The 22,249-nt window shown below is 39.8% G+C and overlaps 3 protein-coding genes across 8 annotated transcripts; 2 read left to right on the top strand and 1 right to left on the bottom strand.

Annotated features, from left to right (window-relative positions):
• The first annotated feature begins 322 nt into the window (after positions 1 to 322).
• On the top strand, positions 323 to 6,022 carry LOC103714445 (hydroxyphenylpyruvate reductase-like). The gene is made up of 2 exons (XM_008801736.4): positions 323 to 881; positions 5,228 to 6,022. Exons 1-2 carry the CDS (start codon positions 450 to 452, stop codon positions 5,744 to 5,746), a joined length of 951 nt encoding a protein of 316 aa, XP_008799958.2. The 5' UTR covers positions 323 to 449; the 3' UTR covers positions 5,747 to 6,022.
• A 218-nt stretch (positions 6,023 to 6,240) lies between these two features.
• On the bottom strand, positions 6,241 to 14,052 carry LOC103714341 (dynein light chain LC6, flagellar outer arm). Of its 4 annotated transcripts, XR_005513394.1 has the most exons (7): positions 13,989 to 14,052; positions 13,541 to 13,877; positions 10,658 to 10,719; positions 9,484 to 9,840; positions 9,077 to 9,410; positions 6,877 to 8,973; positions 6,241 to 6,761 (listed from the first exon to the last, which is right to left on the bottom strand). XR_005513394.1 is itself a non-coding variant. In XM_008801581.4 (2 exons), the coding sequence occupies exons 1-2, from the start codon at positions 7,012 to 7,014 to the stop codon at positions 6,547 to 6,549; spliced, it is 285 nt and encodes a 94-aa protein (XP_008799803.1). In that variant the 5' UTR covers positions 7,015 to 7,400; the 3' UTR covers positions 6,241 to 6,546. The 4 variants fall into 4 exon arrangements, 1 of the variants encoding a protein (XP_008799803.1); XR_005513395.1 differs by lacking the exon at positions 13,989 to 14,052 and having other exon boundaries at positions 9,077 to 9,221; positions 13,541 to 13,949; XR_005513393.1 differs by lacking the exon at positions 13,989 to 14,052 and having other exon boundaries at positions 13,541 to 13,949.
• Positions 14,053 to 16,323: 2,271 nt separating this feature from the next.
• Positions 16,324 to 21,723, top strand: LOC103714139 (pentatricopeptide repeat-containing protein At4g20770-like). Of its 3 annotated transcripts, none has more exons than XM_026808210.2 (3): positions 16,324 to 19,023; positions 19,141 to 19,276; positions 21,150 to 21,723. In XM_026808210.2, exon 1 carries the CDS (start codon positions 16,509 to 16,511, stop codon positions 18,843 to 18,845), a length of 2,337 nt encoding a protein of 778 aa, XP_026664011.2. In that variant the 5' UTR covers positions 16,324 to 16,508; the 3' UTR covers positions 18,846 to 19,023; positions 19,141 to 19,276; positions 21,150 to 21,723. The 3 variants fall into 3 exon arrangements, with proteins under 3 accessions (XP_026664011.2, XP_038986187.1, XP_008799553.2); XM_039130259.1 differs by lacking the exon at positions 21,150 to 21,723 and adding an exon at positions 20,993 to 21,143; XM_008801331.3 differs by lacking the exon at positions 21,150 to 21,723 and adding an exon at positions 20,311 to 20,919.
• The last annotated feature ends 526 nt before the right edge of the window (positions 21,724 to 22,249 follow it).

Genomic DNA, 22,249 nt, shown 5'->3' on the forward strand with positions numbered 1-22,249 from the left:
AATATATAAATAAATCCATCTCATCCTATTAACTTAAGCTTTTAGGATAGATGATGATTTTAATATGGTATCAGAGCAGAGGTCCTAAGTTCGAACTCTATATGTGAGTTAGTATATTAATTAATACTACCCTTTTATGCTATTTTTTTCTACCATACTCATCCAAGTAAATATTTTTAGCAAACGCGTTAGAATCTAATGGGATGGAATACTAGAGTCAGTAAAAAAGAGCACTCAAGACAATAAGCCATAGCGGCCACGGAGTGGATAGTGTGTATCAAATAGCTGTTCTACTTGGAGCAGCTGATCCGGAATTTAGGATTCAGTCCACTCTCGCCGGCAAAACTGATTCAAGCGCGAGAGGAGAACGAGGACCGCAGGGCGACCAAAACCCTAAACCTAGTTCCTCTCTTCCTCCGCCGCCGCCGCCGCCGTCGTCTCCACTGGCGATGGAGTCCCTCGGTGTCCTCCTCACCTACCCCATGGACTCCTACCTCGAGGAGGAGCTCAGCAAGCGGTGCAAGCTCTTCCGGCTGTGGGAGACCCCACCGGAGAAGCGGCGGGAGTTCCTCCGGGCTAATGCCGCCACGATCCGGGCGGTGGTGGGGAACACCGCGGTGGGGGCGGACGCGGAGACGATCGACGCGCTGCCGGCGCTGGAGATCGTGGCGTCCTTCAGCGTGGGGCTCGACAAGGTGGACCTCGCCAAGTGCCGGGAGAGGGGAATTCGGGTCACCAACACCCCAGATGTCCTCACCGACGACGTCGCCGACCTCGCCATCGGCCTCGCGATCGCCACCATGCGCCGGCTCTTCGCGGCCGATCGGTACGTCCGGGGCGGGGCATGGAAGGCCAAGGGGGATTACAAGCTCACCTCTAAGGTTTGAGATGTATTCTTCTTCTTTTCTTATGAGGATTCTTTCATGGAAGCTCCAAGTCGTATCTTTTATCAATAAATTTGCATCAACTAGGATTGTTTTGTTTGATATCCTTGTGTCTTCTTGTTACTGTGGTTTCTATTATTGATGACTGACTACTGTTTGTTATAATGCCGGAAATTAGTAACTGGCTGGAAATGCTCATTCATATGGGATGTATCAACTTATCCATGTTGCCAAAGCGAGAAGAATGAGGTGTATGGACACAGTGAGTCTATGTTGCCAAGGTGGTCTCCGGGCATCTGGGAAAGTTAGTGGGCAACTAGGTAGTAATCCGAAATTTATACAAAGTTATTCTTAGCTAATATTTAACATTTAGTTGAATCAAAATTGATGAAGCTATGTGATACTTCCAATTAGTTTCTAATTATACATGACTTAGAATATTAAACTTCTTTGTGCAATTTATGTCATTTTTATGTCATAAGAATAAAAATAACTTATCACATATGCCTAATTAGTGTCCCCTTCACCAACCACTTCTTCTTTGGTTCAAACCCAACCTAAAATGTTCTAGCTCATTAAGGGACAGGGAGGTGTGCCCTGATGTTGCCATCCATTGCCATATCCCATCCTCGAGGAGAAAGGAAGAAACACCAACTAGCAGTTGATTTCTGATCACTGGCATTTTCCTGATATTTTTCCAGTTCTTTCTTGTTTCCCCTTTTTATCCAATTTCCTTTTATCTTGCCTCTTCACCTCTATGTTCTTTAGGCCTCTACCTTCTGTCTTACCCCTATTCTTCCTCTACTTTTCCCCCTCTTTTCTTTTCTTTTGTGTATCATGTGGGAGATGAGAAGATCGAACACAAAATGTTATCAAGATATTAGCTATTTGAATGCAGTATTCCCCGTAGTTGAAGAGGTTTGTTTCTTGGTGTAGCTTTGTGCAAGCTTCTCTATTATGACAGTTTTAAATTGAGGAATGTGTACAATCTCAAAAGGCTATTAAGGTGGAACTAAAATTGAATGTTGCTAATAGTCATCTGAGGTAGCTTTTGCATGGCATATGCTAAAACTTGGTCTTTATGATGCTTATTGGATAATCCAGTGGTCCTAGAGTGCATGGGGTATCTGACATAGTCCTTTAAAATTACAAATGGGTTCTTTTGAAATGGTTGGTTAGATTACTAACAAAGGCAAGCAAAGATGCTTCTTTGTGGTCTTTAAGGCTTTTGATATTGTATATAGAGCAACAGGATGTGAAAGGTCGACCTGTTGGTGCTAAACAATGATATCCCTAGAACTAGCAGATATTGCGGAATAGCTCTCTTTCCTTTCTGTAGAGATGGCAATCACTTTTAATCATCGCTTGGTGTCATATGAAGTGAGGATCAGATTTCTAAAACTATTGGATATGATCTTCTTTTTTATCATTTATTGCCAGTGAAAATCCAAATTGATAAAATGATATGTGCTTGGTCTTAGCTTTATCCGATTATGAATTTGTTTTTTCCACTAACTCTGATATAGTGACCAATGATCATTTTGTGGCTATAGACAATTACTGGTCACCCACCTCCATATGTGCCCAATCCGGTATAAAGATTTATAAACTTACTTAGCCTCGAAAGCTCACTTACAAGGCCAGCATTAAATGAGGGATTTTTTAGTCGGTTTCCAACAGTCATCTTCGACTGGGTTGAGGAGTCTACATATAGTAGCTATCTGGTGTAAACTGACAAGTTTACCCACAACCTCTTGTATTTGGTGTCATTTTGAAGGGATGAGTCATTTACATTTTGGGTGAGTGAATCCCCAGTTTCATCCGTCCTGAGAGTCCCCAAACCGTCCATGTAATTCCCATTTGTATTTAAAAAAAAAAAAGAGAGAGAAAAACGTTCCTCTCCCGGTAATCGAAGTTCCAGCCCAATCAAATTAGGCTCAGCCTGCCCTGCCTGGCATAGAGCTTGAGAACTGAGTTTCAGGCCAAGCTCACGCTTCATCCAACATAGACCACTGGCATAGGCTAGCGTGATGATTTTATATAATATAAATTGCATGTTCTATATATATATATATATATATATATATATATATTAACTCAATCCTTTCCTATCTCTGATCCTTTCTCGATCCTTACCCCATTGAGACATGTTAACATGCCCCTTTTTCTTCCTCTCTACTGACTGTTGGCACACTGGGCATATCACCTCCTTATTCTCTTTCCCATCACCTACACAGACCACGCTGCCAATTCCAGCCTCGCCAATGTGAAGCTTTTTCTTCCCCCTTTACTTCTTCTAGGTATGTATTTCCCCTCTTTGTATTCCTCCCTGGCTTTCTTTTACCTTGCCACTGCCATTTTGTGTGCCTTCCAAGTCTCTGTTTGAAAACCAGACTAACATACCATCCTTGCCCATTTTCGTCACCACAGCTGTGCTCACAACTGGCCCAAGCGCCCCCCCCCCCCCCCCCCTCTCTCTCTCTCTCTCTCTCTCGCTCTCTAAATGGAGGGAACAAACACATTTCTGAGGTAGTTGAAGGAAGCAAGCTTATTCTGTTCTGATGTAGCTAGCACCATTTGCTTATTGTAGGGGAAGAGATCGTGTGTAACTAGGTTAAAAGAGAACTTTCTTTCTTCTTAAAATATTTAGTTGTCTTGAAATATGACTGTTCTAGGTACTGGCAATACCTTGAAAATAAGCAACACAAAATAAGATAAATACAAGTTATCATTGCATCACATTAGCTAGTATATTAGGGATCATATTGTATCCAACTGTTGGATCATAAATATACATGATCAAGCAGATTAATTGACTGAGTAGCAACTAACCAGATGACTAAATGGCTAATAGAACTAAATGGCCACATTTTGGTTAAGTGGATACTGCTTCAATGGTATGGCATCACATGACTATTTTAGCGGACATTTTTGACAATCTTACCTTCTCCTATTTCTTGGTTATATTTAAATAAATAGCCCAATTATTACTAATTAAGAAGTTATCTTATTTGTCATAAAAGATAATTGAACGAATGCCATCTTAAAGCTCAGAGACATAGTACATATCAGAAATAAGGTAGAACATTTGTGGAAATGTTGGTGATTTGTTATTTTAAATATTTCTTCTTTCCCATGTTTTAAGGAGTGCTCCTAGCTTACTAGACTACTGAAAATCATGAATTTTTGGACTTCTATATGTTTGTGTTCTCATCTGAACAGTGGACCGTTCTTTCATCAGTTCCGGATCTTTGGTAGGGTAAAAAGGAGGGAATATTTGAAGATGTGTAAGTTGTGAATCAACTCATAGTCTAGGATAGATAGACCTCCACCTGACGAGACAGATTTTAGGAAATTTAAAACTGTTACTACCAGCAGAAATTCTAATCAGAATAACTCAATCGAAAATTATAGAATAGGCAAAAGTCAGAAGTACTTTATGCATCTTGTTTATACATATAAGTATGTAAAAGCTTAGAAGATAATTCAACCAACTATGAGAAATCTGAAACAAAAGGATTTGCGTATAGCTACTAGATAGTATCATAACCCAGTGCATTGTCCAGTTGGTGTTTGGTTTATCAAACTTTACCGACCAGTGGTTCCAATTAATGGCTAACTCAAGATATTGCTGCAAGCTTTTGTAGGTTGTCTCTAGCAACTTCTTTTTCTGTTGCCTTATGTTTTTCCCTCTACTTTTCATACCCTACGGCATAGGTCCGAGCTCTTCGTCCTCACTCTCTCCATCTTAATTTGGCAAAATATCCATTCAACATTTCTATCCCTGCCTCCTTTGTCTTGTTTGCTTAGATGCTCTCCATTCTTTCGCATCGCGACCTTATAACATTGTCATATAACACCCAGAAAACATCTCTCCGCATCAGCTGCCTAGCTCTGATTTTAATAGATACACCTTCATCCATATCTCGGTTCCTTAGCATATGTATAATGAAAACAATCCTAATGTCCTTGTTCTTGGCCATCAGTTCTGAGGGTCGCCTCATTTGCTTTTCAATGAGATTGCATACTATCACGATCAATTTGAGTATATGTGCAACAATTGCTTTGCTGGTACCCAAGGTTTAACACTGTTTGTCAGGAAGCTGATAAGAATCGCCGCACGAATCTCAGTTTTACTTGGAAAATCAAAAACTATCAAGATAGATCTCTGTATGCTAATTTGAGTACCATGAAAACCATTTCCAACAAATAAAAACCACCACCAAACATGCTGGAGTGACAAAGAATTCAGGTTACACATCCTCTGCACTTGCATCATTTAATTAAGAAACTTGAATTAGAATTTACAGAACTCTCACCATGCGATAGTCTTTTTCTTGCAGTTCAGTGGTAAAACAGTTGGTATAATTGGGCTTGGCAGGATTGGTTGGGCCATAGCCGAAAGAGCTGAAGCATTTGGTTGCCCCATCAGCTATTACTCAAGATCAGAAAAGCCACAGACAGATTACAAATACTACTCAAGTGTTGTTGCTTTGGCAGCTAACTGCAATGTGCTGATCGTAGCGTGCGCACTGACAGAGGAAACTCACCACATTGTCAACCGTGAGGTCATTGATGCCTTGGGCCCAAAGGGCGTGCTTGTGAACATTGGACGGGGACCTCACGTAGATGAGCCAGAGCTTGTGTTCGCTCTGCTCGAGGGCCGCCTTGGAGGGGCTGGCCTCGATGTGTTTGAGGATGAACCAGATGTCCCTGAGCAGCTGTTTGGCTTAGAAAATGTGGTGTTGGTGCCTCATGTGGGGAGCAGCACCTGGGAAACCTGTAAAGCAATGGCGGACCTGGTTCTTGGGAACTTAGAGGCCCATGTTACAAACAAGCCCCTGTTGACTCCAGCGCTGTGAGATTGCACACAGAAAATGCAGGGGAAACTGAGAAGAGGATTATGCTTCACTTAACCATGCTGTGTGTATGGCAAATTTTTTGAAATATGATAGTTATTTTGGGATGTCATGTTTAAAGATGAACATGATTACCGAACATTTCAGCTGTTGATACAATTTTTTTCATCAATTACTGCATGATTGCCAAACTTTTCTAAGCTGTTTGCATTCTCCTCTGCTGGGTTATTGATTCGAGAGGTAGCTAAAAAGCTGGCATACACACACAGCTGATGTCGCATAGCTCCTGCATGCTTATGAATGTATGCTTGTGATCTACGCTTCTTTTATAGCGAGAAATGTGATGCTCAAGAAAAGACTTGGGCCTTTGAAAGATCATCGTATTCACTTTGATTGGCATCTGATACCATCTTGTGCAGTTCCGAACAACTTTCTCCATTTGCCACTGCTTTTTTTCAGCTTTCTTGAATGCCAGCATTCTCCATTCAGAATCAAGATGATGGACAGGGTAGGTATATTTATATGAATTCATAACAATTTGACTGTTTTGCTCGATGCAAACGGAAAATTTATTATATCATTGCGATACATCAACTTTTTGTTGGATGCACAAAGGGGGTTTTTTCCTGCTCGAAAGACACCCTACTGGAGGAGGAGAAGAAAATATATTCTGTACAAGAAGAGGAAAGATGCCCTAAGAAGATCTGATAGCGTTCTATTTCCTCCCTTCTCAGCTAAGCAGCAGCAGCAGCAGCAGCAGCAGCAGCTTGGTAAGATGAGGAAGCAGAGAGTGTGGAGGCTGGCTAAGCAGCAGCAGCAGCTTTGAAGATGAGGAAGTAGAGGGTCTCAAGGCAGAAGTAGATGAAGGTTCCTTCTCTGTGGGTGAAGAAGCACCCGAAGTTGGACCCCACCACGCACTGCCATCCAGGCCCATACCTACTGTCAAACTCCTGCCACCAGCACCACCACCACCAACTTAATAATCCACGATGGGAGTTGTGAAGAAGAACAGAGGAAGCTAGACAGGAAGTGGAGTCGGATCAAAAAGGTGGTATCCTTTTAATATATCTCTATATATATATATATCTGTCTGTAAATGAAAACAATTTGATGGGAGAGGGAGAGAGTGAGACCTTTTTGATGTGGGCGGCGATGCTCTTGCAGTCGAGGACATCAAAGAGGTCCAGGGCTTGGGAGGCACAGGACATGGCCTGCTGCTGCATCTTTGCGGGCATGTCCGTGTCCTGGATCAATGCCTTCCCTTCCAGCATCTCTCTCTCTCTCTCTCTCCCTCCCTCCCTCCCAAAAACCAAGCAAATCCGACCGAAGGAGGCTTGCTATATGTCTGGAACCGAGGGCCCCTTCGCTCAAACCGATGCTTTGATGCAGGGGAATCGATTCCTCTCTCGAGGGATCACAAGTAGGGGGGGAAATCCCAAGACCCCTCTCCTCTTTATCACTATAAAACCCTTCCAAATGTAGAGGAATCAATGGAAGCAAGCCTGCCGACTAAAAGCTTTCTGCCGGCCACTTCTCACAGGAATGCCATGGGTTAGTGTTGGAATTGATGGCATATCTATCATCCATATTTATTTTATTTGAGAAATATAAATATGAGATAATAAAATTAGATAGTATTTAATGAGCTATAAAGTGTAGTTTTTAAAAATCATTAGTTCTTGTGCCCTTTCATCATCAGCATGCCGAGTCACTAATATGTGTACGTTACGGATATATCAATACATGTATGGTTATATCACTGACATCATGCTTGCTTTATGTCTATCAGAATGGATTCGACTTTGAGTACCATACAAGTAATATCACTACTTTTACTAGAACTATCTGGACCCTGGATATAGAGGTGAGTGCCCCAAATAGCTCCGGAGAGCAAAGGTAAGAGAGATGGCCATCACAAAATTGGGTTGCTGAGTGGTCATAAGATCAATAGTGTAATGTGATTGCGTTATGATGTCTTGATAGGATAAAGCATGCAAGTGGGCATTCTTACGAATCTAATCCTTCCTTATGTGATGCTTATCTTGGAATGAGTAAAGGGCAGATGAAAGAAATTGGCACTTTGCACATCGACATGCAAGTGGCCCATGTATCATTTCCCATGTACAAGAGAGTGGGGGCGTGTCAGAGCCTCGAATCTTCCTCGTCCTTTACATTGGAAGGGAGCCGTTCCATCACTCAAGATGATCTTTTCCTCAACCGTAGGATGCCTTAGAAAAGATTGCCCTCAGGTTCATGCATCCCCCATTCTATATAATTCAAAAAAACAACAAAACAGGTGCACGGCACACGCAGGGTTCAGCATTAGACGCATGGTTTGATCTAGTATGGTGTCTATGATCTAAATTTGAGACACATGGAACTAGCTGATGTAGACCTAATGCTGAACAATTTCAGAATAGAACCTATACCACACATGAAGTGGTGTGAAGCCTAATTAGGTTGAATTGCATTCTTTTTGTTAATAGAATTTTCTTTGACAAATCAGCATGCACAATTTTGTTAGTGAGTGTAAACTCGTAGAATAACTATTGTTTTAATTTTTATTCACTACCAAACACATATGAAATTACATATATCAAACACACAAGGAGACTGCCTCACAACCAGTTTCTCCCTGAAACTCTGAAATTCATGATCAGGCCAATATGCTTGTTCTCCTGAACCCGATCAGCCATCCTAAACATGTCTAAACTTTCAACCCCAGTCCAAAAGTGAAAACAAATCGGATCGTAAAAAGTCGGGCTAACCCATTTCTCCTCATGGCTTCTCTCAGCAGTCAATTGAGGAAGGGCTCACCATGCCATCTCGTCCTCAAGAGTCGGTTGAAAATAGCAACGGGATGGAGATGACCGAATGGAGTCAAAAAAGAGTGGGGCCCGAAGCATAGAAACAAAAGAACGAAAGGTTCCGGATAGAAGAGAGCCCTTGGAATCTTTCAATGCCGCAGACGCAAAAGGACAGCCTCGGCCTGGCAAGTAAGCGGTGATTTGGCCTTTGATAACGCGGCGTGGCGGTGGAGTTTGGCGCGGTGGGTGATCTGGCCTGCCATTACCACGCGTGGCGGTTGGGTTGCGCTGTGCTGAATGCTATTTTGTTGCATTTCCTCTCTCATCACTTTCCTTTCGTCAGCAATTACAGACTTACAGTTGGGGTCCTTCGGAATTCGGATCCATATCCACACCCCATACCCTATTTAATTTGGCCCCAACCTGTATCCATAGTTTCCGGACATGGCCACATGGGCTAAAAATAAAGAACCAAACCTTCCGAAATAACCAATCAAAACTACTTTTAAAAGAGAGAAGATTGCACCTGAAGTGAAGCGAAGCCAAGATACAACACCATAGCTCCTTCCATTCCCCTGTTAAAGAACCAGACCTCTGAATGGCATTTCTTTGGGGGGAAGGTATTTGACCCGTATAACATCAAGAACTTTCAATTTGAGTAAATTTTCTTGCTTCCAAATTGGATCAAACGAAGTTCATGAAATATGACTAGCCTCTGGCGTTCAACAATAATTTACACTCATAAAAGGAGAGAAGCAAGATAACTCTCGGTCTTGGCTCCGCTTGGCTCATTTGGCTTATAGCAAGGGTAATCATCGAGTATTCTCCGATCAAGAATGGGATAGGAGGTCAAGGTACAACTGAAATAACATTCTAATAAGAAACAGACGATGATCTAAAGCATTAGTCTTTCATCATGTGTAGTAAGGGTACCTGTATCAACCAGAACTGACAAATGATCCCATTCCTTGTTGACAACTTTGTGATATCAAACAGGTCCGAGGCTGGTGCCTTGATGCAGTCCTTAGAACATAATTCTTGGGTCCGGGCAATCCGTATCATTCACCTTGATGCACTGATCAGGTGTAGGCATAGCTTTCAAAGTTTGAGCTTTCTATCAGCCTGAAATTCCCACATTTACATGAAATCCTCTTCCAGTTCTTGCAGGTATTCATTGGTGGATGCAATTTGTTTGTTAGACATCATCTTTTCTGAGACCATCAGGCCCTTGTAGCATCTTATCTCTGCCTGTCTCACCCTCTAGAGCCTCTCCATCTCCTCCCTCCGTTTCTGCAATGCCAGTACCAAAAATGAGCTTTCTGGAGAAAATTCTTTATACACTGCTAACTTTTTCCCCTGAAACTAAGGATAGCATCCTCCTCCCCATAATAAAGCATCATCCGAGCTTTTTTTCCCATTAAGATGGGGCTTCCTATGAATCGAAACTCTTAAACCAAGAAGGTTCCATTAAAGGTTTAGGTAATCTTTATGACACGAGGTCAGGTTGATGTTGAACCTCTGATAATTGGTCGCCAATTCCACTCTAGGGCAACTTAAAGGAGAGGTCTCGTAATGAAAACTAGAGACTGCTTGAAAGGAAGGGACACCTGTCTTGTTAGTTCCTGCTTATGCTCATGCAACCAAGGAGGATCCAACCCTCCAAGTTCCTTTGGAGTTGGAAGGACCAAATAATTAGTTGTGGTTAAATATCGCTACAGGGCTGTTTGGTTGCCTATGAGGCATACTAAAATAGATCTATATAAAACATGAATTCTGTAAAACAGGTTTTTTAAAAAAACAAGGGAAGAGACCTGTTTTTCATGAAATTGACTTTTCGGATTTATGAGTTATCAATTTTGCCAAAACGGATTTTTGGAAAACAACCAAACAACCATTTTTGTAAAACTCATCCTTTTAGGGTTTTTTGTGTACCCGTTCTGATAAAACTTGTCAACCAAACAGCCCCTCCAAGATATTCCTTAAACATGTGTCTTCTATCTAGGAGCCATGTTTACTATAAATCTTGGTCAACAATTATAATGTTCTCCAAAATTTTCTTGCTGATCTACTTAATGCCTTCATGTTAAAAAGGGATTCAAGGACATACTTTCTCCCATAACTGAAGCTTTCTTTCTGCCTTTTCAGCTGTATTAACAGCTTCTCGCTCAGCTGCACAAGGAAACAGGTACAAAGAAATTATCATGTGTTATGTAAAGCATAACTATTAACCATGCTTTGCTACTTTATAACCAAAAGACAGAAAGTAAAGTCCAAGAAAAGATATCATGTTTTTACAAGAAAACAAAGGATGGCGGCTATTTCTACTTTCTAGAAATATAAGCAAATAGTATCCAACTGTATAGATTTGAATGTGCATGCGGTTTCAACGCACTCCAACCATAAATAGGTGCAGCAGAAGTTCTCATTCTTCAGATTGAGATCATATTCCATTCATGCTTTCTAGACCCATTTGAACCACCCACGTCACAGTTTGAGCAGCCAAGATAAGAACAAGAAGGCCACATTAACATATAATCTATACAATAATTTAACCTAAAATGTTGTATGACAAACTTAAGCAAATTAAGTTGGAGCGACAGCAGATGTTTTTTGACGTTCTCCCTTCATGATGGCTAAGCCAGCACAAACTTGACCATCCATGCCATAAGAATGGAAATCACCAGATGAGCCCAAGGCATGCCATGTCCCATGGCTCCTTTTCTACCAGGTTTGCAATGATAATCCACCATTATTTGCCAGAGTATAATCTTAGTATGCCTACCACACATCAAGTAACAGATGAAAGAAGTCTACTTGCTAATTCCGCAAATAATTTGCTCAGCCACTCCCAAGCATGAATTGCATATAAACAGAAACACCATAATATAATTTTACTAGAATGTCTCCATGATATAGCATGCAAATTTAGATTGCAATGTCAGAACTTTTCCAATTGCTACTTTGGAGTATACAAATTCATTAATCTACCCTCTGTTCATGAAGTCACCACAATAGATGTCCAAGAAACATCCTTTCCAACAAAGTTAGACAATGAATATTTTTTGATTATGTTGTGTATCTATTAATAATAAAATTCTAAGAGTCCATCTTTCTTATTCATGGGATCAAATGACCTAGCATCATCGTGCAAAGTCATTGAAAATGAAATCATAAAATTGCCTATTTACATACCACAAATCATTGCAAACCCTCTAGCAAGTCTTCTTATAAGAATTATTTGGAACATTAATGACAGACACTTCCATCCTCTGACAACATGCATTATGGTTTTGTTGGATTGGGTTGGCTTTGGATGTTTTTTTTTTTTGGCGCTGGGCAGGGGGTAGGAAGGTTGGGCCAGTGTTGCAGAGATTTCCATTTTATAATTTTTAGAAAATCATAGACCTATCCTCCTCTAACTGACACCCCTATAAGCATAACATGGATGGTTCGCCGCAAGATGTTGCATCAATATTCCAAGTTCTGACGCATATATGATTTGCATTTTACAACATGCTCCATAAAATGTATGAGTACATATGCATCACCTGGCATAAGCTACAAGGCAGTGTATGAAGTCATAAGTAATGATATAAGCCAAAACAGGCCAACAATTGGCCGGTCTACATGCACACATGCACAGCGGGCACAAGCAAATATATTACTACCGCACCCTAGTTTCTGCGCTTAGGTTATTTGGAAGTACACCAAATGATAGGAACTATTTATCGACAATCAGGACAAGCCGTTACCACTGATTAGAACGATATATTCCTTTAACTAGATCCAATAGCGTAATAAAGTGGTCGAGGCATACCTACCTCCACTGGAGATCAATTCGAAGCACTTTAGGTGAAAAAATGATTAGAAAATCATATTTTACTTTTAATCAGTTGAGTATCATCCAGTGGTGCTGTTTATCTTTCTGAACTATGGTAACATGTCAAACTTCGGACTGGCACAAACTAGATAAAATAATGTTTAAAATCCTTAGCTAATGGTACTACTTTCATGTCATTTGCGTACCTAATGACCTGTCGATCATGAACAATTTCATATTTAGTACTCTTGATCATTACATCTTCAACTTCAATGCATTCTTTCATTCTCTTTTGTTTTAGGGAGTACACCAGCATTCATAGAGATTTCCGACTCCATCTATATTCTGCAGTATTAATTCTAATGATGGTATGCCTCTTAGCAGAGAAGCAACCAACCAAGACACCTACCTCCTATCATTTCAAAATTCCCCACCACAAAAGAATAGCAGAACTTATATGTCAAATGACCTCCTGATCCTCCAGTAGTGTCAAATTTATATCGTTCTCAAGCATAAGTTCTCATCCTCTTATAAGTATGTCAACCATGTATTCAGACAAAACTAACCCAGTTATTGCATGTTCTTTAGGATTCCCCTGCCCTGACAAAGAAATGGATAAGCATAGCCATACACTCAGAACTCCCTATAGCTCCAAACAAAACAGCTATACCTGAACCACCAACACAAGCAATAGGGGGCATTTTTTTTTCAGTATTAAATGAAAGAAACTGAATATGACTATATTATGACAAGCATGTTGTATTATGCTGAGCATCTAAATGCACTCATGGCTTCAAGAAAGCGAACCTTAATTACTACTCAAACCCAAAGCCTAGTGCCACTCAATGAGTATGTGATCAAGAAAAAAGCATAATGAAAATGCATGGGTCAGAAGGACATCGCATGAAGTGCATGACCAAAAGAGAAAACTTGTCTAGATTTGGATAATGGATATGTGGGACAACCTTGATAGCAAACTGAGAATGAATTATGGAATCAACACAACAAAAAGAAAATGGCAAGAAAATATAGTTGAAAGAACAATTGAACTGAAATATGGAATTACCAATAAATCATTACAATACTTCGTTCACACAAGCAATCGACAGATTGTAACGAGAAAATAGAAAATCCGCGACAAAGAAATCAAATTAATGTTTTAAAAAATACCATATGTCCTCCGGAAACCCGTACTCGATGAGATCTTCGTTCTCGTACTTGTCCAGCCCCATGAAGATGCTATAATCGCCCGCCTCCGGCCGGGCCTTGAAGTAGAAAACCATCTTGGCTTTCTTGGCCCCGAACCAGTCGACACAGAGATTTAGGGTTTCGTTACTCCCTTCGGATTCGACGAAGAGACCTCGAATTGAAGACCAGCGTTTGGAGCAACAATGGAGGATTCCTTTTGGGTGCCATCGATCAAATTCGAGAAGCACAGGTTGGAATCCGAATTGGTTCGAAACTCGGTTTCCTTGGGCTGGACGGGTCGTCGAGGGGAATTTCTTGCCTGCAATCGTGCCAGGAAGCAAGAATAAACAAAGGAAGAGAAATTAAACTTTCGGTGGGGAAGAAATTAAAATCGAACAAGCCTTTCTGAGCTAACGTTGATGAAACTTACTGACAGGGCCCTGACTTTCTACGAATTACTTTTCCCTCTGGATTACAATTGACCTGCCGCATATTATGTTGAGGAAAATATTTATAAGTCCTTGGTTTAGCAGTGAATTACTTTTAGTCTCCGGGTTACAAACTTCCAGGTTGCGTCAGGTAATGCCGATTTCGTTTTGGATGCATTCTGTTGAGGAAAATTGTTTAAAAGGCCCCCGTTTGAACAGTAAATTGCTTATAATCGCCTTTTTCCGGGTTACAATTAAAAAAATAAACCAGTCCTGAACTGCTCCGCTTATCAATTGGATTGGAATCACAAGTCTCCAGAGAGATGCTTCAAGCGGCGGTTTATCAATTGAACTACCATGGGCATGCTTGGCGTGTGCTATGGGCTGGTACAGTTATGTTAAAAAGCAATTCGACTATGATGATTGACTGAATTCAAAGTGGCACCAGTGGCGCAAGAGGATATCATCCTTTGCTTCAGGGCATCCAAATTATGATCAATGGCAGGGTGGTTTTTTAGGCCAGATACGTATTCAGAGAGGCTAACGAGGTTGCGGACTAAGTAGTCTCATATGTGGCTTGTCATTTTGGAGGTGCCTCGTGGGTTGGAGAGAGAGAGAGTTGTCTAGAGTGTTTCGCAACTAGTTATTTTCCAATCTTCTTGGATGTATCCTTATTAGAATAGTATGAATCATCCGTTTTAGCAAAAAAAAAAAAAAAACCAAGTTGGCCAATCTTTTGAATACTTACAAGGTAATAAATTAATACACTAGATTGAATTACCTTTCTTTTTTTTTCGGGAGATGTGAGCATTTGTAATTTCATCATCAACAAAAGAATTTTTTTTTAAAAAAAAATCACAAACGAACCTCCAAGTGGCTTAATTGCCTTTTTGATATGTTAAACGAGGAGAGCTTTAGTGTTTAAAAGGTCACCTTCTTCCCTCTTCCCATCAACCCATTAATCTGCCAAACAGTATTGTTGTAAGCAACAAGAATGGTTATAACCCTGGCAACAAAAACAACATCAACATGTATGGAAGTCTCTTTCTATTACCATCAATAAGGGTATGGACATCCATTCCTTCAATTGTGCTACAAGCGGAGTTGCTATTGAGGATGATGATGAAGTTGCAGGACCAACATGGTGGTTTATGCCACGCATGCCCATCGCTATGATCCTAATTTTTAAAAGTATTATTATTTATTTCAAGATTCCTCTTTCATTCTCTGGATTTAGGGTGAGATTCAAGTAGAGCTATACAGGGCAAAGATATTCAGAATTTTGATGAAATTGGCCTAATGAAGCAGCTCAGTCAATATAAATTTTGGCTCGTGCCAATCCATTTGCATCCCTGGCTCAAGGGCTGCCTTTTTGAACATGGATGGATCTATTGTAGGCTAGTTGGTGATCTATGTCCCCAAAAATACTGTTTAATTAGGCGTGGTTGCACTGAATAAAACATCCTTATTTTATAATGACATATAAGACCTGAAATGCAGTCATTCCACCTATGGTGAGAAAATATCTATTAAGGGGACAAAAGGAAAGGAAGAGAAAAAGATGATAGACACGACGACCTTACAATATTTCTATATCCCAAATCATGTCCATTTATGTGTAAATATATCCAACCTCAGGAAGACCACATAAATGAACGGAGGTGATTATCCAATCGGGGATAACGGATGGCCCATAGAATCCCTAGGATTAAAACTATAAGCCATGTTAATAAGAGGATGAGAGAGAGACAGAGAGGAAAACAAAGGGAGTACTTCATCAGTTCATAGCCTAGTGTTGTCTATACCTTCCTAGCAAAATGCTATTTGGCTTGCCTTTACTCTAACCGAGAAGTCCTCATATATATATATATACACACACATATATATTTTCTTATAAATAAATATTTAAAATTATATGTACACTCTTATAATTTTATTTCTTGAATTATATACCCTCTCCTAAATTATTACACTCAGCATGATTAGACATGAAAAAAAATAATTTGTAAAGATATATATAAATTATATATTTGTTTCTAAATTTTAGTTTTTTTTTTTTACTGATTAATGGAGATCAAGACTTTGGCTACTGTCTCTGTCACAATAGCTCCTGCTAGTTCGTTTAGATACTCTAATGTGCTTCAAATGATGTATACAAGATCAATTTAAATTTTTAAAAATAAAAATAGAACTGAAATTGCCGATACCTCGTACCAATATTTCATTCGATGTTGGGCGATCCAAGATATAAAATTTATATAATTAATAAATTTGTAAATATATATAATTATATATATATATATAAGGATATAAAGATATATACGAAAAATCCTCCAGGACTCTACGAGGTCACCTCTCCCCTTGGCGATGGAGCCGCCTCCTCTTCCCCAAAACCTTCCCTCCCCTCACAATGGCGCGGCCTCATCTCCTCCCAAAACCTGCCTTTTTGCATGTAGGCGAAATTTCTTTCTACCATAGAGATAGAGGGTTACCCTTCTCCACCCCAACATCTCCAAATCCCCATGAGGGCTCCCACCCAGCACTCAACAACCATTGCGCGACTCTTCTCTACCCACCGGAACTCCCCCTCCCACGCTCCCAAAATTCAATCTTTCGGCTCCCCCGGAAGATCCCCATCCATCAAAACCCTCGCTAGTGCCGGCCGCCTAAGGGACGCCGTCCGATTGCTGATCCTCCGCCGCCACCTCGGCCTTCCAGTCCACCCGGACTATTTCGTTGCCATTATTAAGCCCTGTGCCTCTCCCGGGACACTGATGGAGGGGAGGCAGCTCCATGCCCACATGGTCATCTCTGGTTTCAATCAGGATCCCTTCATCTGCAACCATTTGATCAATATGTACTGCAAATGTGGTTCCTTGGACGATGCCCACTGGGTTTTCAGAGGGGTGGGGAAGAAAAAGTCGCATTCTTGGAACATCCTGATTGCTGGCTTTTGCAGATTTGGATTTTTAAGTGAAGCCCAGCAGTTGTTCGATGAAATGCCTAAAAGGGTTGCGGCTTCTTGGAATACAATGATTTCAGGCTATGATCGGTGGGGTCCTTGTGAGGAGGCGTTGGAGATTTTTGTCAGGATGAGGCGTACAGATTGTAATGTGGATCATTTTGGTCTTTCAAGTGCGATCAGTGCTTGTAGCAATCTCAGATTCTTGGGGAATGGGAGAGGGCTACATGCATGTTCTGCAAAGATCGGACTCGATTCACATGTACAGGTTGGTAGTGCCCTTATTGGATTGTATGCGAAGTGTGTGGAATTGAAGGATGCTAGGAGTGTTTTTGATGAGATGGGTGCCAGGGAATTGTTTACGTGGAATTCTATGCTCGCAGGTTATGTTCAGTGCTCAAAAATTGATGAGGCACTTCTATTCTTCAAGGAAATGCCAGAGAGAGATGTGGTTTCTTGGACTACAGTTGTTGCTGGTCTTGCTCAGCATGAAAGGAATGAGGAAGCAATTGGATTATTTCATAAAACACGGGAAGTTGGTTTGATGCCGGATCAGATATCTTTTGTTAGTGTTTTAAATGCATGTGTTGGGGTTTTGGATTTTGAAGAAGGGTTTAAGATTCATGGACAGATAATGAAAAGTGGATTTGGAACTGATGTTAATGTTGGAAGTGCCACTGCGGCATTCTATGCAAAATGTGGGTGTATGAATGATGCAAAAAGAGTCACAGATGGTATGCCTTTGGTTGATGATTTCTCATGGAGTGTATTAATAGCTGAATATGCAAAGCATGGACAAATTGATAGTGCCCATGAATTGTTTCAAAGTTTCGAAGTAAGGAGCATTCCATTGTGGAATGCCCTGATTGGGGGTTATTCTGAACTTGGACTGCATGAAAAGGCTTTCGAAACATTCGAAGAGATGCAGATGGATGGAAAAAGGGGCGATGAGTTCACCTTTGGAAGCCTCCTTATGGGTGTTGACCTTTTGGGCATGAAATATGGTGAACAACTCCATTCACAAATAATCAAGATTGGCATTGATTTTTCTGTTTTTGTGGGTAGCGGTCTCATTGACATGTACAGCTCCTGTTTAGAGTGTGAAGCTGCTGTGAGAGTATTTAATTCGATTCGGCAACCAAATCTTGTGTCATGGAATTCCATGATCTCTGGGTATGGTTTAAACAACTTGGACAAGGGGGCTATACTTACATTTCGTCTAATGATGGCTTTAGGTGTAATACCAGATAATATCACATTGTCACTTGTTCTTGATTCATGCTCAAGTTTATTGGCACTATATGAGGGAACACAGTTTCATGCTTTAGCCCGTAAATTGGGATTTGATTCAGATGTTGTGGTTGGAAGTGCTTTAATAGACATGTACTCAAAGTGTGAGAACATGGACTGTGCAGCTCAAGCATTCAGTGACATACATGGGCATACTGTTGTTAGCTGGACTTCACTGATTGGTGGTTACATAAGATGTGGAATGTGGGCTACAGCAAAGAAGCTTTTTGAAATAATGCCAGAGCGGAATGTTGTTTCTTGGAATACAATGCTTTCAGGATATGCAAAATATGGCTTTGGATTAGAGGCGCTAAATCTCTATCATCAAATGAATAAATCAGGTCTGCTGCCAGATCAAGTAACTTTTTTTACGGTCCTATCAGTTTGCAGCAACTTTTTGCTGGGAGAGAATGGGAAACAGGTACATGCCCAGATATTTAAAACTGGCTATCATATGAATGCACGTGTCAGCTCTGCCCTGACTGTGATGTACCAGAAACTCGGAAAGCTTGCGGATGGGGTGGATTTGTGTTCTGGCTTCATTGATTTCAAGCATGGGAACGTTTTGGATAGAACAGAGCCTGATGCTATATCAGGGAACAATTGAACTTTTGGCATGTTTCTGTTTCACTTGCTTTCATTGGATGAGATTCTGCAGCAGCAGAAGGTAGCTCATCTTGTTTTTTGTTTGAATGAAGCACCTTCTGCATCAGATCACTTAGAGTGGACATGCTGGTCCTCTTTAACATACCATTTGAACATCTAAATATTGGCTCGGTCGAAAGGTGATTTCCATCAGAAAAGGGCTTCTTAACTCTTCTTGCTGGATGCATAGTTAAATTTCAGTTTTCATCATGACTCTTAATATCAAACATAAACATCATCTATTTCACCTTTTCCAGATTTACCCAGTCGTTTGAAGGGCAAACAGATAGCCAAAGACGCTGATGCAAGTTGTTGATGAAGCATGTGACTGCTATGCATCTGGAAGGCAAAGGCAAACTGCGGATCTGATTTGCTCGAGGCAGTTTCTTAAAGGTACCAATATCAAACTAGTTCCAATGAGATTTCTGATGGCTATTTTCTTCTCATTGGTGATTTCAGATGGGACATTTAATGACATTAGTTACTCATTTGAAACTAATTTTGTCAAAATTTTGGATAACTGTTTAGTAATTCAATGTTAACTAAAAGCCAGAATGTGCGCCTTCATCTTTTGAGCATGAGAGTTGGATGATGGCACTCCTTATATTTAATTTGTCTCAGATGTTGGTATTTATCATATCTTCTGCTTCATGTCTTTTAGTCCATATGTTGTTTGGAAGTAGGCCTCTATGGTCTCTCCTGCATCAGAAGCAGATGCTCAAATGAACTCAAATAAGTCTTTTTTTATAATTTTAAGAAAAAGTTGGCCCCATTCTGTCTAACAAAAGATTCTGTGTCAAAGTATATTGAAAGTAACCATAACATCCATTGAAGCTTTACCTACTATAGGAATCTGATGTGATTGCTTCAGTATATTGTCCTGGGGTTTTCAACAATATCTCTTCAATCTAATTTTTCGTAAGTATTTTTAAAAGGTGTGAGGAAACTTTAAAATGTTATAATCTCTTTGGATTATTATGGCCTGTATTGGTGCACTTTAGGTCGTTTCTTCTCAACTTATAGGCATGTCCTTTATCAAAGTCAGCTATTCCCAACTTGATTGCTATTTTATTTTCTGAAAATTTTCTAGCTAATATGTGAGGATTTGGAAGGAATACAATGTTAATAAATGATACAATTATGGATCCTAGTGAACATTGTGCGCAAAGTAAAGCAGGCCTGCAACAATATTTTCTCTACTGAACATTCACCTCTTCAATTTTAGCCATGTGGCTTGATAATGCATATGTTTTTAATCTGTTTCAACTCAGTATCGCTTTGTGAATGAAGTCTCACAAGTTGTTTAATTCAGGCTCCATAGCAATTATGTAATGTAAAGCAACATAATCTTTATTCATATAAAACGTTTGCTGATTTATTTGGAATTTTCCTGCAATTCAGTACTCATGTAGTTGTGCATATTACAGTGGCTTGTAGAGCATTTCCTCTGGTGTTGCGTTCTCCATTAAACATCAAATGAAGCTGTACGAGATGGTACAGCAGCTGAACATGTTCTTATTGGAAGGGGAATCTTGTTTGATCTGAGCTATCCAAACATTTGTTAAGAGTTCATATGCAAAAAGATTGGCAAATTCAGTTAAAAGGATCCTTGAAGGCTCCTGGTGTATGTCCTGCAGAAGGACAAAAACAATGAGAGCATCATTGTTGTGTAACAGTCTGCTGAGGAAAAAGGTGGAAGCTTAGAAAAAAAGAAACAAAAATTTCCACAAGCTCCCTCATCTCTCTCATTTTACGATGTCTGGATAAAATATGCATGTGCAACTACAGCTGTGGATGTTTTTATTGCTCCCGTTTATTTGTTTTCTGGGAGAAAATAACCACCTTAATTACAAATAAATTTGAAGGAAAAATAAGGTGTGTTCATAACCTGTATTTGATTTATAAAGAAAATGTCAATGTACATGAGTACAAAAATTGAAATTTTATTAAGTGGTTCGAATATTTGGTTGTGCCATGAGTAACAGTATGGCATCAGGGGGACTGATCTTCTATAATAGATTATCCTCTTATTTTTCTGATCAGAGCTTTTGGAAATGTTCTTTATTTTTCTTTTCTTTCTTCCCCTCACTTTCTTTGCCTTCTTTTTAGTAACCACATCCAACACCATCGAATGTTGTCATGAGCTGGGAGGGAGTCTGGACGAATTGTGTCGGAAAATTCTTTCAACATGTTTTCAAATCAGCTAATGCAGATGCACATGGATTCTCTTCAATGGTCATTAATCTGATGCTTTTTTTTTTGTTAGGGTTTTCCATCAAAGTCCCAGGGATATCAGGGAAGTACAAACTGTTAAGTTTCTCTTCCTTTGGTGCTCTTCTCCGTGGCTCTGCCTCTGGATTTGTTGCACTCAGCATCACTAAACATGCTTTCGAAGTTATCTGATATAAAACTGATTGTTGTGCATTTACATTTGCAAAGCAAAGGCATCCATATTGGTTCTCTCTCCCCCTTTTTTTAAAATCTATCTAAAACAAATTCACTGCAGGTGCATTTATCCTTCGATATGGAAAGCTTGATTAGCTTCTGATTTATTGGATGTAACAATATAGCGTCATGTTATCAATACTGTTTAACTGAAGGAGGAGAAGAGCACGCGGATTAGAACGTATATTTTATTAATAAAGAAGATTCAACCTCTGCATGGGGATTGGGGCCTGCATTGACATCTATTTTTTTGGTTCCTATAAATCTTCATGGTCCTTGCTGCTTGTTAATATTATATACATTCTACTTTAGTGGGTCTTTTTTCTTATTTCATATTTGTATAGATTGAAGTTTCCTTTTTATGGGAGCAACCGATTGATGACGTTTTTGTAGAAGAGGAGTTTGAAACTTGGTTTAGCATTCTCTCTTGATTGAGAATCCTAATCAACATAGTATATAAAAGTCCATTGCTTTCTAGCCTTTCCTATCAATTAAACAAATAAATAAAAAGAATTAGAATCCAAGTCTATAAAATTTTCTAGAGAGTCTGATTGTTAAAACCAAAATGATCACAATGAATATTTTATACTCTTAGAAAAGATGAATAAATATTTTTTTTTTTTTGGAATAGTCATGAGATAGGAGTCAACTTCTCTACGTTAAACGATCATAAGAGTCCAAGAGCTTGTTGTATTCAATTACAAAATCAGTCAGCCCTATGTACTTCACAAAATGAAAAATGTTATCTTTAAAATGAGAACTTCGATAGAGCGACAAAATTTTCTTTGTTGTATCACCAACAGTTACTCTTTGATGCGAAGCTGGCATCCAGTTCATACAGAACAAAAATTCAAGAAATGCAGCATGCAGGGCTTTTTTTTTTCCTCTTTTCTTTTTTGATACATAATGCAGCATGCAGTT

This window comes from Phoenix dactylifera, chromosome 9 (assembly GCF_009389715.1).
Source record: "Phoenix dactylifera cultivar Barhee BC4 chromosome 9, palm_55x_up_171113_PBpolish2nd_filt_p, whole genome shotgun sequence".
NCBI lineage: Eukaryota > Viridiplantae > Streptophyta > Magnoliopsida > Arecales > Arecaceae > Phoenix > Phoenix dactylifera.

Excerpts from the sequence above, each read along its gene's own strand:
- LOC103714445 (XM_008801736.4), top strand. The coding sequence starts at position 450 with ATGGAGTCCCTCGGTGTCCTCCTCACCTACCCCATGGACTCCTACCTC. Across the intron at positions 882-5,227 it reads ATTACAAGCTCACCTCTAAG|TTCAGTGGTAAAACAGTTGG; the intron begins GTTTGAGATGTA and ends TTTTTCTTGCAG.
- LOC103714139 (XM_026808210.2), top strand. The coding sequence starts at position 16,509 with ATGAGGGCTCCCACCCAGCACTCAACAACCATTGCGCGACTCTTCTCT.
- LOC103714341 (XM_008801581.4), bottom strand. The coding sequence starts at position 7,014 with ATGCTGGAAGGGAAGGCATTGATCCAGGACACGGACATGCCCGCAAAG. Across the intron at positions 6,694-6,876 it reads TCGCCGCCCACATCAAAAAG|GAGTTTGACAGTAGGTATGG; the intron begins GTCTCACTCTCT and ends TGCTGGTGGCAG.